At 50.3% G+C, this 17,125-nt stretch overlaps 1 protein-coding gene across 1 annotated transcript; it reads right to left on the bottom strand.

Annotated features, from left to right (window-relative positions):
• Nucleotides 1–3,201: 3,201 nt before the first annotated feature.
• LOC142823203 (uncharacterized) lies at nt 3,202–16,469 on the bottom strand. The gene is made up of 4 exons (XM_075913806.1): nt 16,390–16,469; nt 13,473–13,799; nt 11,634–11,702; nt 3,202–5,897 (listed from the first exon to the last, which is right to left on the bottom strand). The coding sequence occupies exons 1-4, from the start codon at nt 16,451–16,453 to the stop codon at nt 5,671–5,673; spliced, it is 687 nt and encodes a 228-aa protein (XP_075769921.1). The 5' UTR covers nt 16,454–16,469; the 3' UTR covers nt 3,202–5,670.
• Between the last annotated feature and the right edge of the window lie 656 nt (nt 16,470–17,125).

Consider the following 17,125-nt stretch of genomic DNA (forward strand, 5'->3'; position numbering starts at 1 on the left):
TTTTTTTTCTTTTGCTGAGTGAGAAGTATTAATACAGACGGGCCTAGGCATGCCCCAAACCAGAGGCCCAGTCCCTCAACAATGTGGGAGGGACCTCTCCATCCAGGCCCCAACTGAGGGACAGCAAAGGAAAAAAGAAGAGCCAGGAAGACGGTCTGAGGTAGCTTTATGGGGTGGCTGGGGGTGTATTTCGGGATCACAGAATCCCCTTGGGGTTGCCCCCCCAGTGTGCTGATCATGCCACTGAGCCCACCTACCTACTCTCTGGGGCTCCCTGCTGCCTTGTCCTGCTGGGCCAGAAGCTCTGGCCTTCTCCAGCCAAGGCACGGAGTTGGGGTACCCCCCCCCCCCCCCACACACAGAGCACCACAAATGCTGAATCAGCTGAGCTCTTAAGGGCTCATCACCCAGGAACCCAACCCCCGGAAACGGACCAAACCCCCAAAATAAATCTGTCTTGCCCTATGTAAAAGCATTACACAGCGAACGCTCATAAAGATGTTCACCCTCTTTATCAATGAAAGAGAGATATGCACAGTGGTTGCTTCCCCTCCTCCCTCCCCTGGTAACAATTATTTTCACTGGGCTCAATAACAACAAGTGTTTTTGTTAAGTATAAATAATAGAATTGAAGTGATTACAAGTGAAAACAGACACAACAAAGTAAATTGCTAAGTTTAAATAAACAAAAGACGCCAACGATTTCCCCCTGTCCTCACCCCGTCCACTTCGCCCAGAGTCTGGGGATTCCCTTTATGTGTCCCCACCCCACCCCGCACCTCCCCATAAGGAGAGATTCTCTCACCCTCCCCTGGGGACAGCACCCAACACCTGTCAATGACATCTAAGGAGTCAAGAGACACTGCCCAGAGACATGATTGCATACGGGAATGGAAATAGGCCATATATTCCCAGAAAAGGTTAAAAAAAAGGGCAACAAACTTGATGAGGGGTTAGCAGCAGCTGCCATACGAAGAGAGATTAAAAACACCTCTTTGCACTTAGAAAAGAGGAGACTAGGGGTACATCTACATTGCAGCGTTATTCCGGAATAACAATGCGAGCGTCTACCCAGCAATTGCATTATTTCAAAAGAAAATCAAAATAATGGAGGGCATTTTCCCGACGTTTGTAAACCTCATTCCACGAGGAATAACACCTCTTCTGATGCAGGAATTGTTCCTTAGAACGTTGAAAGAGAGCAGCAAGCCACTTCTAGAATGAGTCAACGTGTCTTGTATATTGGAAGAGTTGATGATTTTTCATTGCAAATTTGGTTTTCCTTACCATACTGTAAAATAGTTTTTCTTGTGGGGTGACAGTGTGACGTCACCGTGTCACTCTGCGTCCCACAGGAACATGCTGTCACGTTATTGGATTTTAAAGGGAACAGCCAGATCATTTCTGCCCCATGGGGGGAGGGGAAGAGGGGCGTTGCCCCAAAGTCTCTAAGAAGGGGGCCATGTGAGGAGTCATATGAAAGCGTGTGTTCTACTGATTCTATGTATGCTATTCATGTACCTGTGTGAAATCTGTATATGGAGTTATGAATGTAGACTCTGTGCTGATACTGGGAGTGTTCTCCGCCTGAGACAGAGCAGTGGGCCTGAGCTGCCTGCTATAAGGAAGGAATGTCCAGTCAGTGACGAAGCTAATTAGCGAGGCTCCAGGAACAATGGCTCTCAAGGTGCCCAATACACGCCTGAAGAATGTGTCTGAGACGTGAAAACCAGCCAGGGCATAATGGCTGCCAGCATGTCAAACAGAGATAGGTCGCTCGACCATGAGACCTGCTCTGACCAGGAGGACACCCAGAGAGATATATAAGGCTTTGGAAAGGGTTCAGAAAAGGGCAACTAAAATGAGAAGGGGTTTGGAACGGGTCCCATATGAAGAGAGGCTAAAGCGACTGGGACTTTTCAGTTTAGAAAAGAGGAGACTGAGGGGGGATATGATAGAGGTCTATAAAATCATGAGTGGTGTGGAGAGGGCCGATAAAGAAAAGTTATGTATTAGTTCCCATAATAGAAGAACTAGAGGACACCAAATGAAATGAATGGGTAGCAGGTTTAAAACAAATAAAAGAAAGTTCTTCTTCACACAGCGCATAGTCAACCTGTGGAACTCCTTGCCAGAGGACGCTGTGAAGGCTAGGACTATAACAGAGTTTAAAGAGAAGCTAGATAAATTCATGGAGGTTAGGTCCATAAAAGGCTATTAGCCAGGGATAGAACTGGTGTCCCTGGCCTCTGTTTGTCAGAGGCTGGAGATGGATGGCACGAGACAAATTGCTTGATCGTTGTCTTTGGTCCACCCCCTCTGGAGCACCTAGCACTGGCCATTGTTGGCAGACAGGCTAGTGGGCTAGATGGACCTTTGGTCTGACCCAGTACGGCCGTTCTTATGTTCTTATGATGCAGACTCCATCTTGCCTTCGGTTCTGCTACTGATTCCAGATACAGCCTTGCGAGGAACAGTGAGCCGGGAAGAATCATAGGATTGTGACCTAGGATGTACACCAGAGACTTTTAAGCTAGCAGTTTGTAAGATCTCTGCTAAGAGCCTGCATTGAGAACTGGGCTGCTCCTGCCTTTCCCTGGCTGGCTGGAGCATGCTTACTTGGGAGACCTTGGAAGAGTGCTTTCACACCCTTCACACATGTACACTTTGTGTACAGGCCTGATGTTACGGTAGCATGTTCTGGAAGATGGTCATTTTCAACTTGTAACATCAATTTTTATAGCTACTGGTTGAACCTCTCTAGTCCGGCGCTCTCTGGTCCGGCTTCTCCATGGTCCGGCATGATTTGAGTTAGCCAGGTGTCAACTTATCATGGGTGTGGCCAAGTTTCCTGCAGTCCCATAAAGTTTGTTTACAGCCACCAGTCCTGCTCTCAGGGTTCTGTGCTGTGATTTAGCTTTGATTTACCCTTAAAAGTCTTCTAAGAGCCCAGTAACCAGTGGAAGTGCTGGTAATGCTGCTGGATAATATTGACCTCCTGTGGTCCAGAAAATTCTCTGGCTCAGCACTGGTCAAGTCCCGAGGGTGCCGGACTAGAGAGATTCAACCTGTAGCTATTTTTTCTTACATCTGAAAAAAAAAAAAAACCCCTACACAGTTAACTTTAAAACATATTTATTTTTTACATACCACAAAGGGCTATATATTTATAAATATTAAAAAGAGAACAGCCTTCCAGAGTATATATAATGTCAAAGGGGGAAATAATTTAAAGAAAGAAAAATAAAAACCAATATACATATAGTGTAAACAGTGTAACTGTTGCTGGGTCAGTCCTAGGAGATTAGAGAGAGGAGCTGGGAGAGGTAATATCCTTTCTAGGACACGAAAAAGAGCTCTGTGTGGCTTCAAACTTCTCTCTCTCTGAGTAGGTCTACACTGCGGTGCTATTTCAGGAGACTTCTGGTATCCCAAAATAGCTATTCTGCGTCTTAACAGTGCACCTGCTATTTTGAAATAAAACGGGCTGGCAATTTCAACGTCTCTGTAAACCCCATTCCAGGAGGAGTAAGGGATGTTGCAGAGCAGCTGTTTATTTAAAAATGTGGCACTTTATAGACAGCGCCAAATTACAAAGTAGGACATTTTGAAATGGACTCAAAATAAGCGCCAAAATTGGCATCACTCAAATTGCGTCACTCATTTCGAGCTGAAGGGTGCTGTGTAGATGCATCCTCTCTCTCTCCCCAACAGAAGCAATAACAAATATTCCCTCACCCACTCGGTGTTTTAATCGTAACCACAGCAACTCACAGATTATTTGTTGTTCCATCACATTTACAGGGGCAATATCCGGAGGATATGTTATGTCTCCGATCCAACAAACACCCCATCAAAGGGCTTAGCTGGTCTACTGCGGGTACATCTGCACTTAATACACTGCCTCAGTGCGGCTACCCACATGCAGCCAGTGTTGTCTTCAAGTCTTCATTGTGAAGTCCAAGTCGAGTCTCAAGTCACTACAGTTCGAGTCTCGAGTCCCTAAAGTCACTTTTGAGTCAAGACCCAAGTCGAGTCTCAAGTCTTAATTTTAAAAATGTCAAGTCACTTTTGTACAAGCCTTCAATATCAGCATTTTCTGACCATTTTTTCACCGTCAATTTAACAAAATTAGCAAGTCTCAAGTCGAGTCTCAAGTCACAAACAGTGAACCCGAGTCGAGTCTCAAGTCGAGTCACCTAGGTGACTTACGTCGGACTCGAGTTCAAGTCATGGGACTCGAGTCAACAACTCTGCATGCACCTACGCCATGACAGAACCGGAATCTCTCCCGCCATTGTTGTTAACCCCAAAGGGGGTTAGCTATGTCGGCGAGGGGAGGTCTCCCACTGACATAACACTGTCTACAGCGGGGTGGAGATGGTGTTACAGTAACGGAGCAGGAAAGAGCGCCTGAGATGTGAGCCCTTGTATCAGAGGCCTAGGGTAAGGCCTGAAGCCTGAACTAAAGTAGAGGTCGAACTTTGCTGATGTCAAGCAAAGAAACAAAGTCAGGGTTTGCCTGATGGCAGTATCAGTGCCCCCTCGACCCTCCCCATTCTTGCTAAATTTGGTCTGCTTGCAAACGGGCTCAGTCTGGTCTGTCTGCAACTCCCTGTCCCCCCACAGCTTCAGCCCCACCCCCCAACAAAGCGGCTGCTCCCCCCACGATGTGTGTGGTGGGCGTATCAGTGCTGAGCTGCATAAGGCACCAACACTGTCAGGAACATCTCTTCTTTGATACAAGGGCTTATATTTCAGGAACTTTTCCTACTATAGCCATCCCTGAGTGGTAGGGGGCAGAAGTGTGTGGATTTGTCACACCCCTGAACCATATATGGCCACACCGACATAGAGCCATAATGTAAACCCAACCTCAGAGTCGTCCTATTCCAAGGGAATTACTCACAGCAGTAACGTTAAACACACGTAGGCTATGTCTACACTGGCATGATTTTCCGGAAATGCTTTTAACTGAAAAGTTTTCCGCAAAAGCATTTTCGGAAAAGCGCGTCTAGATTGGCAGGACACTTTTCCGTAAAAGCACTTTTTGCGGAAAAGCGTCCGTGGCCAATCTAGATGCGCTTTTCTGCAAAAAAGCCCCAATCGCCATTTTTGCGAACGGGGCTTTTTTGCAGAAAACAAATCTCTGCTGTCTACACTGGCCCTTTGGTGCAAAAGTTTTTCAGAAAAAGACTTTTGCCCGAACGGGAGCAGCATCGTATTTCCGCAAAAGCACTGACAATCTTACGAGATCATCAGTGCTTTTGCTGAAATTCAAGCGGCCAGTGTAGACAGCTGGCAAGTTTTTCCACAAAAGCAGATGATTTTGCGGAAAAACTTGCCAGTCTAGACACAGCCCCCGAGTTGCCGAGTCTGCATTTTTCACTGGGGAAAAATGTTCAATGAAAAATTTGGCCCAGTTTACTCACTCCCATTGCTGGTCTTTATAAGAGGGATCGTCTCTTCTAAATGGGTCCCCACGCCCTTGTCTGTTCCCTTCTAATGGGTCCCCACTCACTCTGATTCCCTAATCTAAGCCTGTGTCCCCCACGAATGGGTCCTTTCTCTTGGTTCCGTCTCTGGCCACCATTAGCAAATCTTCCTCATCATTTTGGAGGGGGTAGATCTCAATTCGGCTTCCTGATTCCCTGGGCCTGGTATCTGTCTCTAAACCTCACTGCACTCATCTCTTTCCTGTGAATTCTGTGCACTTCCAGGCTGCTTGGTGGCAGCAGCGTGCTGCCAGAAATGAGTCAACTTAGTGAAGATGGCTTGCAGGTAGGCAGACACTGTTCTTCGATATTTCATAAACTGACATATGAGCCACACGAATAACAACACCACTGCTGCCGCCACCGCACCAGGAATCTGGACAAAATTCCACAACCCTGGCTCTGAAACAAAAGAGAGAAAGGCCTCTTAGGAAGGGACTCGGTTAAACGGCCGCAGTGCTGCGGTGAGGATCCCAAACGATTAAGACATCCCCAGAATACCATAAGAGCTGAGTTTGGCCATGCACAGATGGGCTTTGGGCGCCACTGAGAGCAGATCTCTGGACTCATTATCCCCAGCTGCCAACCTCATGGAGGGAGAAAGGTGAGCCGGGCAAAGCAGCTCCTGTTACAGAGCCCGGGAACTGTGATTTGGAAGTTGCCTCAGGATGGGGTCTTCACTGTCAGAGGGGAAGCGGTGTTAGTCTGTAACTTTAAAAACAATAAGAAGTCCCACGACACCTTAGGGTGCGTCTACACTGCACTGTGACTCGAAATAAGCGATGCAGTTTGTGCTATGCAAATTGCGTAGCTTATTTTGATGTTATTTCAAAATAGCTTAGTTCGTCTACACAGGGCCAAATTTCAAAATAAGGCACTATTCCAAAATGTCCCTTAACCCTCATGCAATGAGGCTTACAGGAGCATCGGACTAGTGAGCCCATTATATTTCGATATTACGGGCTTTCTCTTAAGACGCGGAATAACTATTTCAGGATACTCCAGTATCCTGAAGCAGTGTTGCAGCATAGACAGTTCCTTAGGCTACATCTACGCTACGAGTTTTCTCAGCAAAAAATATGCTAATGAGGGACTCATTTGCATGAGTCATGATCTCATTTGCATATTTTCTGCCAGTCCGTGATTGCGTAAAAACAAGCAGCGTGGAAATTTTCTTTTTGTGCAAAACCCCCTTTTTCTGCAAGATTCTTATGCCTCAATGAGCATATTTTTTTGCCAAGAAAACTCAGTGTAGACATAGCCTTAGAGACTAACACAATATATATATATATATATATACACACACACACACATATATGCAGTATCATGAGCTTTTGTGGGCAAAACCCACTTCCTCAGATGAGTTGGAGAGAAATAACAGGAACCCAGAAATTTATAACAGAAAAAGAAGGGAGAAAAAACAAACAAAAAAGATATCCGTCAATGGCAGGACGGGTGCTAATGAGACTACCGTGATTTAGTGAATATAGTCCATCCCCGAATATACCCCGCGGTTTTTCCAAATTGAGTAAAAAAAATCTTGTATACCCCGCGCACGAGTATAACCCGCAGGGTATACAAGACTTTTTTGTGCCGGGGGATATATTTGTTAATTTACAGTGCCGGGGGGGTTCCTGCGGGCACTCACCACTCTGGTTCCTGTGCAGCCGCCAGCCTCCAGGTCGGGGAGCACTCATCCCCCTGGTTCCTGCAGCTGTGGCTGCACAGGAACTCACCAGGTGAGTTTAAACAATTTTATATACCCTGCACCCGAGTATAGCCCACGGGTGGGGGGTGGGGGCTCGGGGTTTGTAAAAATGAATATAATCCATGGGTTATATTTGCTAAATTACAGTAATTAAGTAGGCTGGAAGTGTCCCCATACTTAGCTTTTGATGTACACATGAGGTGTTAAATGCAGACGGGAATGGCTTTATAATACAACATCCAGTTAATGTCTCTGTTTAACCCCAGGGAAACTGTCAAATTTCTCTCTCTCTGTCATTCATTGGCTGGTGACATTCCTTTGTAGAAGAACGGCTGCTTGTAAATCCATGATTGATGCTCAGGCAGATTAAAATGTTCCCTTGCAGGCAGGGCCGGCCAGAGCCATTCCGGCGCCCCGGGCAGACAGTTTAATTGCGCCCCGGGTTGGGGGAGAGCGTATGCGCGGCCCCGCCCCCACACCGGTGTGCGGGAGAGGGTGCATGTGTGGACCCATCCCTGCCTGGAGTGTGGGGGAGGGCGTGCGGAGCTGGCGACTGCAGGACGCTCGTGCCCGGCCCGGCCCGGCCCAGCCCAGCCCGGCTACCGCTGCTGGCACAGTGGCCGTGGGGGGGAAGGACGCTGCTTCCGGGAAGGAAGGACGTGCAGGGAAGGACAATCTGGCACCCCGGGCAGCTGTCCGGCTAGCCCATGCCTTAATCCGGCCCTGCCTACAGGCTTCTGTGGGTTACTATTCCTGATGTCAGATTTGTGTTCATTTATCTTTTGGCCCAGGGACAGTCTGGTTTGGCCAATACACACGGCAGAGGGGCATTGCTGGCACTTGATGGCATTTATCACATCAGATACATGTCTTCTGTTATACATCTTTTTCTGTTATCAATTCTGGGTTCCTATCATTTCCATTCCAGCTTCCAGCTCATCTGAGGAAGTGGGTTTTGCCCACAAAAGCTCACGATACTATATATATATATATTTGTTAGGGCATGGCTACACTGCAGGGCAAAATTCGAATTAAGCGACGCAAGTTCAGCTATGTCACTTGGATAGCTGAAGCTAAAAATAGCTTAATTTGGCTATTGGCCCCGTCTACACAGCAGGAAGTTGAAGGAAGAACACTCTTCCTTCAACGTCCCTTGCTCCTCATGAAATGAGGCTTACAGGAGTCGGAGAAAGCAGTCCTCCAGCTCGAAATAACGGCTTGTTGCGTAGCTGTGTTCTTATTTCGGAATGCTGCTGTGTAGATGTACTGTAAGGTGCCACGGGACTACAGACACAGCCTGAGCCGTAAATCAGGATCCGTCCAGTCTCCTCCCTCTGTTTCTAAAGTTACAGCCTAACACGGCCACTCCCCTCTGAGCCTTTTTAACTAGAAAGTTTAATTTGCAGACAGAATTCTGGCACGAGTCAAAAAACCAGCCTGACGCACCGGCACCCTGGGGTTCTCACATTTGCGATGATTCCTTTTCTTTGGCGTTCTTTGCCAATTCCCTAGCAGCAGGCTAAGAACAGCTGTCTATGTCCTTGCCAGACCCCAGGGAAGAACTGGGCTTGGGTTTTCCTGGAAGGGGCAAGCGATGGACTAGCTGTAGACTGAACATCAGTAGAGAAAGAAGAGCTGAAGGCAGGCTCTGACCTCGCCATCAATGTAATGAGTAGAGAAATGTATCATAGTCCGTGGAATCTAGTCTCTTCCCATGCAACCTGGCCTTGTGTGTCTTGACTCTCGGTTATATAGATTTCCCCAGAGGAAAACCACACTGTGGGGTTCTGACCCAAAAGGGCGTTACAGCAGTGTTCCCTGTCGGCTGAGTGTGTGGGTGGCTTCCCAGGAGAGGTTCAGATGCTGCACAGCTGATTGGCGCCTGCCCGCAGCTGGCAGCATGGATTTCTAAGGGTGGTGCACATCCCTTGGTGCACATAAAATTTATTCCGCACATAGGTGGACAAAATTTGAGGAAACATTGAGTTGCTGGGGTGTAGCAAGGATATTAATGGGGGGGGGGGGAAGGCACACCCTTATGTCTGCCCTGCCTTCCAAAGGTGATGCACAGAGCATGGCGTCTGCTCACCAAGACTCCAACTCTAGGGCAGCAGAGCAGAAATATGGGTGGCAATGTGATACCATGCTTCCAGGCAGCAGCACAGGAGTAAGGGTAGGAATACTGCAATCAATGTTCCCTCTAATCCTTTTTTTCTTCTCTGTGCAGAATAATTTTTTCTATGTGCACCAAGGCATGGGGGAATGTGCACCACCAGTAGAAACACAAACCTAGCTGTGGGTGCCCTGCTAATCAGCTGGGCCGCACTTGAGTCTCTCCTGATCGGCCTCTCAAGCGCTCAGCTTAGAGGAAACACTGACTGCAACCTTCCAGAAATAACCGTATGCCCCCCCTCCCGCAACTCCTCAACTCCTTTTGGTTCAAGCCCCCCCCGCCATTACAACACTGTGACATTTCAGATGGAAATCACTGCACTCGTAACATTGACGCTTTGTTGAGTCCTATGACCGTGAATTTGGTAGGGCCCTCGCATTGGGTCAGTGATACATAAGCACGGCACTGGGAGACAGAGATGGGCCCGATCCTTGTGCCTGTCGAGCTCTCAGCGATGTTGGTGGGGAGATGACTATGTGCGAGTACCGGGGCCAATGGAGTGGCTGTAGGAAGTGTCTACCCCCGGGGGTGGTCAAATACCAGCCTGTGGGCTGAATGCACTCCACCCGGTTTAGCCCCTGCTGGTCTCCCCCACTGCTGTATTTACCTGCACCTCCACAGGTCTGGGGGGAATCGCAGCTCCCATTGGTCGCTGTTCCCAGCCAATGGGAGCTGCCATCCCTCGTACCTGTGGAAGCACAGATAAATATAGCAGCAGCGATCCGCAAGGGGCTAACATAAGAACATAACTGACCCATACTGGGTCAGACCAAAGGTCCATCTAGCCCAGTATCCTGTCTGCCAACGGTGGCCAAAGCCAGGTACCCCAGAGAGGGTGGACCGAAGACAATGATCAAGCGATTTGTCTCCTGCCATCCCTCTCCAGCCTCTGACAAACAGAGGCCAAGGACACCATTTTATCCCCTGGCTAATAGCCTTTTATGGACCTAACCTCCATGAAATTATCTAGCTTCTCTTTAAACTCTGTTATAGTCCTAGCCTTCACAGCCTCCTCTGGCGAGGAGTTCCACAGGTTGACTATGCACTGTGTGAAGAAGAACTTTCTTTTATTAGTTCTAAACCTGCTCCCCATTAATTTCATTCGGTGTCCTCTAGTTCTTCTGTTTAGGGAACTAATAAATAACTTTTCTTTATCGGCCCTCTCCACACCACTCATGATTTTATAGACCTCTATCATATCCCCCCTCAGAAATCCCAAGAAACTGCTGCCCACTACTCAACCACTGGTCTACACTGAAGGGCTGCACTGTACGTTTTCAGCGCACACATGGCCTGAGCCATAAATCAGGTTCCTTCCCCCGTCTCCTCCCTCTGCAGAACCTCCCCACGACTCCATTTAAACACCTACAAAATCCCCATTAAAAGCCATCTCCTCTACAAGCCTCTCTCCTTGCAATGTTAAGAAAACTTCGCGGCTGACAGTGTCTTCCAGATGCTGCTCACTTCTCTCTAACTCCTGTTTCCTTTGAATGGTGCAAACTTTTGTTCCTTCCTCCCAGCTGGTTTCTTATGAGATTTCATTTCCTAGCTTCCTCGCTATGCAAATAGCGAAATGCTCTCTGGGCCAGTCTTTACGGACCTTGCTAAGCGGGCTGCAAATTCCAGACACCTGCTAAGTATCATATTTAGCTTAATTGGGCTGTTAAGTAATTATTTGACAGTGCTTAAGCACCTCCCTCCCTCACCTCAGGCCACCAGCAGCTGCTTTCTATGACTAAGGAGGATAGGCCAGAAAGGGGCGGGATTTAGGACACACCTCTCTCCTTGCCATCTCCCATTGGTTAGTGTAAGTGACTCCGTCCCCCCCAAGCACACTGACTATTGGGGATCACAGTTTTCTGCCCTTTAATTCATCCCCCTAATGCAGGGGTTCTCAAACTTTGTGATACCGTGACCCACCTCTAAGTTGCTCATGACCCCCCCCCAAGTTGCTCACCACCACCTGGGGGGTTGGGACCCACAGTTTAAGAACCCCTTCCCTAGTGGACACCCCTTGGGAGCCCCCAAACACTGCTCCACCATTGGCTAAGGGCTCGTCCTTGACCGGAGCCAATTTTGCTGGAGACGTGGGGTTCCCGTGGCTCTGGTGGTGGCCCGAGGCCTCAGGCTATCTGAGAGGAGTGGGAGCAACTGGACAGGGACCTTGAACTCGCACTGACATCAGGGCCAGCGTGACATTCAGGCGGGGCGGAGAGAGGGTGTCGGTTTTGGGATTCCCCCATCCCAAACTACTCACCCGATCTGTTGGTTCGATGGTGAGGTTCCCGTGTGATCCTGGACTCTAGAGGCAGGGATGAGCTGGGCTCTGGAATGAGACAAGGAGGAGGAAAGTGTCTGTGAGGACTCCATATATCAGAGGTGCAGCAAGTGCTGTGTGTGGCCTGCGAGACAATTTTGTTGCCAACGCGCAGGAGTGGCCAGATTCAAATTGTTTCTAGCTGTGTGTCTTTTCTCCTACTAAAGTGACATGCCCGTAAAGCCAGAGCATGTGCAGTGAGGGGTGTGCCAATGGCACACAACGTTGGCACTCCCTCGGCATCCAATCAAAGCGCTGCTACAGTTCCGTCGGCACCCCCTGCACAATTTAGGGCCCCAAGCCTCGTTAGCAAAGCCACCCTGTCCCAGGAGAACATCTTGGTTACGCCAATCTTGCGGCCCAAGGAGCTGAAGGAGCATGTGGAATCTCCATCACTGGAGATCTACGAGCCAGTTAGACAGATACCTGTCCGGGAAGGTTTAGATCAACGGTTCCCAAACTTTTTGACATCACACGCCCCTGACCGGGGCTGAAAAACAGACACAGGCCCTTTAATTGCTGAGATCAGCAATTAAAAAAAAAAGGGGGGGGGAGTTGCTGACCAAAAAAAAAAAAAAAAAAGTTGCCCTTTTAAGAGCAGAGCAGGCATTGCCCTTTTAAGGTGGTCTGCCCCGGACCCTCCATCCTCCCCCTGCCCCAGCCAGTCCGAGCTGCACGTGTTCTGGTGGACGTCCAAGCCAGGAAAATCAGAAATTACCAGACTTTCACTTGGTATTTTCTGAATTTTCTTACCAGACAGACCAGGCTCTTTCTTATGGGTGAATTGATGGGGGGGAGGGGGAGGGCAGTCACCTCATGCCCCCCCCTCGAATTTCTTCATGCGCCCCCCAATTTGGGAACCTATTGTCTAGATGGTGCTGGGTCCTGCCGCAAGGACATGATGGCCTCTCGAGGTTTTAGAACGCTCTGGTTTATGATTCTATGAATTCCACCCTCTGCCCCAGAGCCCTTTGATTAGGTAGGGCCAGATATTCAAAGGTCTTTGTGTTCCTGAAGATGCAAATGGATTGCTATTGGGATTTTCAAATGTGACTAACCCCCATCCTGTGAGGCAACTGGGCTCTGTTGAAAATCCCCCTAAATTACACTGAAAACGGGCCTTAGGAGCTTTTGAACCCCCGCTCCCGCAAGCGCCTATTTGCAACATTAGGTGCCTAAATCCCTTGGGCGACCTGACCCTTAGGCCCGGCTCCTCCAAGGTATTTAGGGACCTGGTTCCCAATGATCAATAGCTGGGCCTCAGAAACTAAGGTGACGGGCCAGCGATAAAACATAAAACAAAGGCAGGCCCTTTGTTGCAGTCTGACCGAGCTGACAGTCAGACAGAGGTGGGCGTAAGTTAACGAGCAGCCTGAGGAACGAAAGCCCTGCTGGCCGCCCTAAAAATTGCCTCATGGCCTGTACAATGCATTGCCGTTCCCTGAGAGAGAAGTTTTTAAACTTTTCTTATACTGGAAAAACTTTTCTTCTACCGGTCATCTGAAGAAGTGAGCTGTGGATACCTTAAGTCCAATTCCTCCAGCAGCCCCGCAGTAGGAGGTCGACGGGAGGCACTCTCCCGCCGACTTCCCTTACGCCTCACAACTGCAAGGAGTTTCGGAGTTGACGGGGTTGCCCTCTGCATTCAATTGAGCAGGTCCTCACTAGACCCGCTAAATTGAATGCTGAAAGAATGAGCTTCGCAGCATTGATCCACAGCATTGTAGCATAAACATCGTCTCAGAGTTTTTCCCGGGAGTCACTGAGCATCAAACTTACCCACCAATGTCACATTTATGATCGCCACACACTGCTCAGTCATGTGATCTTGAATCTTGTACTCTCCCACCGCGTCTTGGCTCACGTGCTCCATCCTCAAGTCGCCACCGGAAAAGGAGAATGTCTCCTTAAAGGAACTGAGGAGTTTCTGGGTGCCCTGAGAAGAGGCGTAAATGACATTTTCCCACTGCAAAGTTGAGGAGTTGTATTTTTGCACGAAAAAAGACGTTTCTGTAATGTTGGTGGTATTCAGTCTGAAGATGCTCACAGTGCTTCCTTCAGACACAGTCTTCACCTCCGGGGGGACGTTCAGACAAGCTTTGTGAGCTGTGAGATTTCAAACAAGAAGTGTATTAGTTTGGCTTGTCATCATATCCAATTATTTTACTTATAATTCACCTATGGCATGACATTATGAGGAGGATGTATCATATAGACCAGTGGTTTCAAACAATGCGTCGTGACCGAGGACTGGGTAATCCTAGAACATAAGAACGGCTGTACTGGGTGGGACCAAAGGCTCATCTAGCCCAGTATCCTGTCTGCCAACAGTGGCCAATACCAGATTCCCCACAGGGAGGGATCACAAAAGGCAATCCCTCCCCAGTAACCCACCTCCAGAGAAACAGAGGCTAGGGACACCATTCCTACCCATCCTGGCCAACAGCCACTGATGGACCTAACCTCCATGAATCTATCTAGCTCTTTTTTGAACCCTGTTAAAATTCAAGCCTTCGCTGCATCCTCTGGCAAGGAGTTCCACAGGTTGCTTGTGTACTGAGTGAAGAAAAACTTCCTGTTTTTTGTTTTAAACTTGCTACGTAGTATAGTAGAATGTCACTGAGTCTTGTGGCTGCAGGGGGACCAGGTGAGGAGTGGGGGGCGCTAAGGCTCTCTGCCTGGCCTGGCACCACAGATGGGGCTGTGCCCCAGAAGTAGCTAATAGCAGGCCAGGGGCTTATATTGGGGGGCAGGGGGAATAGCGCACAGGGCTCCATGCACTGCCCCTGCCCCGAGCCCTCGTTCCGCGCGCCCATTGGCTGGAAGCCTGCTGCTGGCTGGGAGCCGCTCGAGGTCAGACCCTCCTGCCCCAGCCCTGCCCCAAAGCCGGAGCCCCTTCCTACACCCCAAAACTCTCCTCCTCAGCTGCACCCCGGAGCCCACGCTCCAGTCACGTTACGTTGGGTCGCGGCAGCAACAATTTTCTTCAACTGGGTCCTAAGAAAAAAAGTTTGAAAACCGCTGGTCTATATAGCTCACCGCACGAGAATGACCGTACATTTGTGGGGGTATAAAAGTGGAAGACAGTTCCTCTAAACACCAAACTCCACGCTGGCTGTTCCCCGTGACCTTATTATTATCTTCCAGATCTTTGCAGATGGATTCCTTAAGTACTTGCTTCTTCCAGGAGCCCCAGCCATGCTAGTTCTGAGGAAAGTGGAACTTAAACACGCAATGGTTTAAAATGGATGACTTGTTCCAAAGGGCTCTAGAACTCCTGGAATCCATAACTCCAGTTACCTCTGCAGTGGGACATGTACCCCCCTCGCCAAGCCCCGAAAACCCCAAAGTTGACTCCCCCTACAAAAGAAGAGGTGCACTTCAAATCCACCCCACCCCCTGCCCCCAACTCCCCAACCTGGGGCTAGTCAGGGCCCTTCCTGCTTGTCAGCAGTGGGGAGCTGCCCCTCCTGCCCCAGAAGTAGCAGGCGGCTAGCTCCAAACCTTGCTCTGGGTCTCCCACCGCCTCTCCTGAGCCCCCTCACCTCCCAACTTCCTGCCCTGCCTCCTGCAACCTTGCCTCTTGCCTGGAGTCCCCAGCACTGCTCTGACCTCTGCATTCCCACCCCCTGCCCTGAGCTGCTCCTCACCCACAACCCTGCCCCCCTGCAACCTCCACTCTCCCAGGCCCAGGTCCTGAGCTCCTCTTCACCCCCAGCCCTGCCCCCCTGCAGCCCCACACTTCCAGCCCCCCTGCCCTGAGCTGCTGCTCCTCACCCACAACCCTGCCCCCCTGCAACCTCCACACTCCCAGGCCCAGGTCCTGAGCTCCTCCTCACCCCCAGCCCTGCCCCCCTGCAGCCCCACACTTCCAGCCCCCCTGCCCTGAGCTGCTCCTCACCCACAATCCTGCCCCCCTGCAACCTCCACTCTCCCAGGCCCAGGCCCTAAGCCCCTCCTCACCCCCAGCCCTGCCCCCCTGCAGCCCCACACTTCCAGCCCCCCTGCCCTGAGCTGCTCCTCACCCACAACCCTGCCCCCCCTGCAACCTCCACTCTCCCAAGCCCAGGCCCTGAGCTCCTCCTCACCCCCAGCCCTGCCCCCCTGCAGCCCCACACTCCCAGCCCCCCTGCCCTGAGCTGCTCCTCACCCACAACCCTGCCCCCCCTGCAACTGCCACACTCCCAAGCACAGGCCCTGAGCTCCTCCTCACCCCCAGCCCTGCCCCCCTGCAGCCCCACACTCCCAGCCCCCCTGCCCTGAAGGACCCAAACACTAGGTACCAGTAAATCTTCTAGAAAAATAATAATAATAATAATAATAATAATAAAAAAACGGTCGCAAAAACCTCCCAGTATTTTCTGAAAATCAACCAGGACAGGGCCACTAGTGCAGAAACTGAGGGGGCTGCCACACCCCCTGGGTTGAAGGGATTTCTGTCAAATTCAGGGGTTGCAGTTTGGTTCCATGGCTCTTACCCTGCGCCCCTCCCCTCCCGCATACAATTTATTCCCACCCCCTCCCCAGGCAGGACAGGACCTGAAGCAAGGGGCAGGCAGAGGTGTTCGGAACACACCTCCGCTGCCTTCGCCTCATAACTTCCTCTAACCTGCAGGCAAAACGCATCCCTCCTCCCCGTTTCTGCTTGGGATGCCAGCGCCCCGGAGCAGCACAGGCGGGAGACAGGCTCTCTTACCTGAAGGGCCGTCCAAAACCGCAGCCAGGCTGAGGAGCACTGCAAACACACCTGCCCGTCGCATGGCCGGCAGGTGAAAGGAAGAGGTGCGGCTCTGCCAGAACATTACCACACGTCTAGTCCAGCCCACACATCACCTGCTGTCGACATGAACCAATTAAAAAAACTAAGGTGGCGTCGTCCCTGTGGCACTGGAGAGACTAACAGCTGGATTTGGGCATCAGCTTTTGTGGGTAAACCCCCCCCCCCCCAAGCACTTCATCAGATGCTTCTGACAAAGTATTTTTTACCCATGAAAGCTTTTGCCCAAATCAACCAAACGACGAGTCCTGGGGCACCTTAGAACAGGGGTGGGGAACCTTGATTGGCTCTGGGGGGGCTGCTGCCCCACAGAAAAATCCATTGAGGGCCACCCACGCATGAGACGCAAAAACCAACCAACCAGCCCCTCCCCCCGACACACCCTCACTGATGAGGCCCCTGTCTGAGAAGAAGAAAGACCCTCCCCACATTCCCTTCCCATACGAGAGCCTGGGGGGTCTCCTGGGGGAATGGCAAGAGGGCTGGAGAGCCAGCTTGGGCTTCTAAAGGCTTTGGGGGAAGCCCAATCTGACCTGGGAGCCAGATTCAGGCAAACCAGGGGCTGTGTTTGGCCCCGAGGTCTTAGGTTCCCCAATCCTGCCTGAGGGTACGTCTACACTACCCCCCTAGTTCGAACTAGGGTGGTTAATGTAGT

Source organism: Pelodiscus sinensis, chromosome 32 (genome assembly GCF_049634645.1).
Source record: "Pelodiscus sinensis isolate JC-2024 chromosome 32, ASM4963464v1, whole genome shotgun sequence".
In the NCBI taxonomy this organism is placed as follows: Eukaryota; Metazoa; Chordata; order Testudines; family Trionychidae; genus Pelodiscus; species Pelodiscus sinensis.

Coding starts and splice junctions, on each gene's coding strand:
- LOC142823203 (XM_075913806.1), bottom strand. CDS start 16,453: ATGCGACGGGCAGGTGTGTTTGCAGTGCTCCTCAGCCTGGCTGCGGTT. Junction 13,800..16,389: donor GGTTTTGGACGGCCCTTCAG/GTAAGAGAGCCT, acceptor GAAATCTCACAG/CTCACAAAGCTTGTCTGAAC. Junction 11,703..13,472: donor CATAAATGTGACATTGGTGG/GTAAGTTTGATG, acceptor GTCTCATTCCAG/AGCCCAGCTCATCCCTGCCT.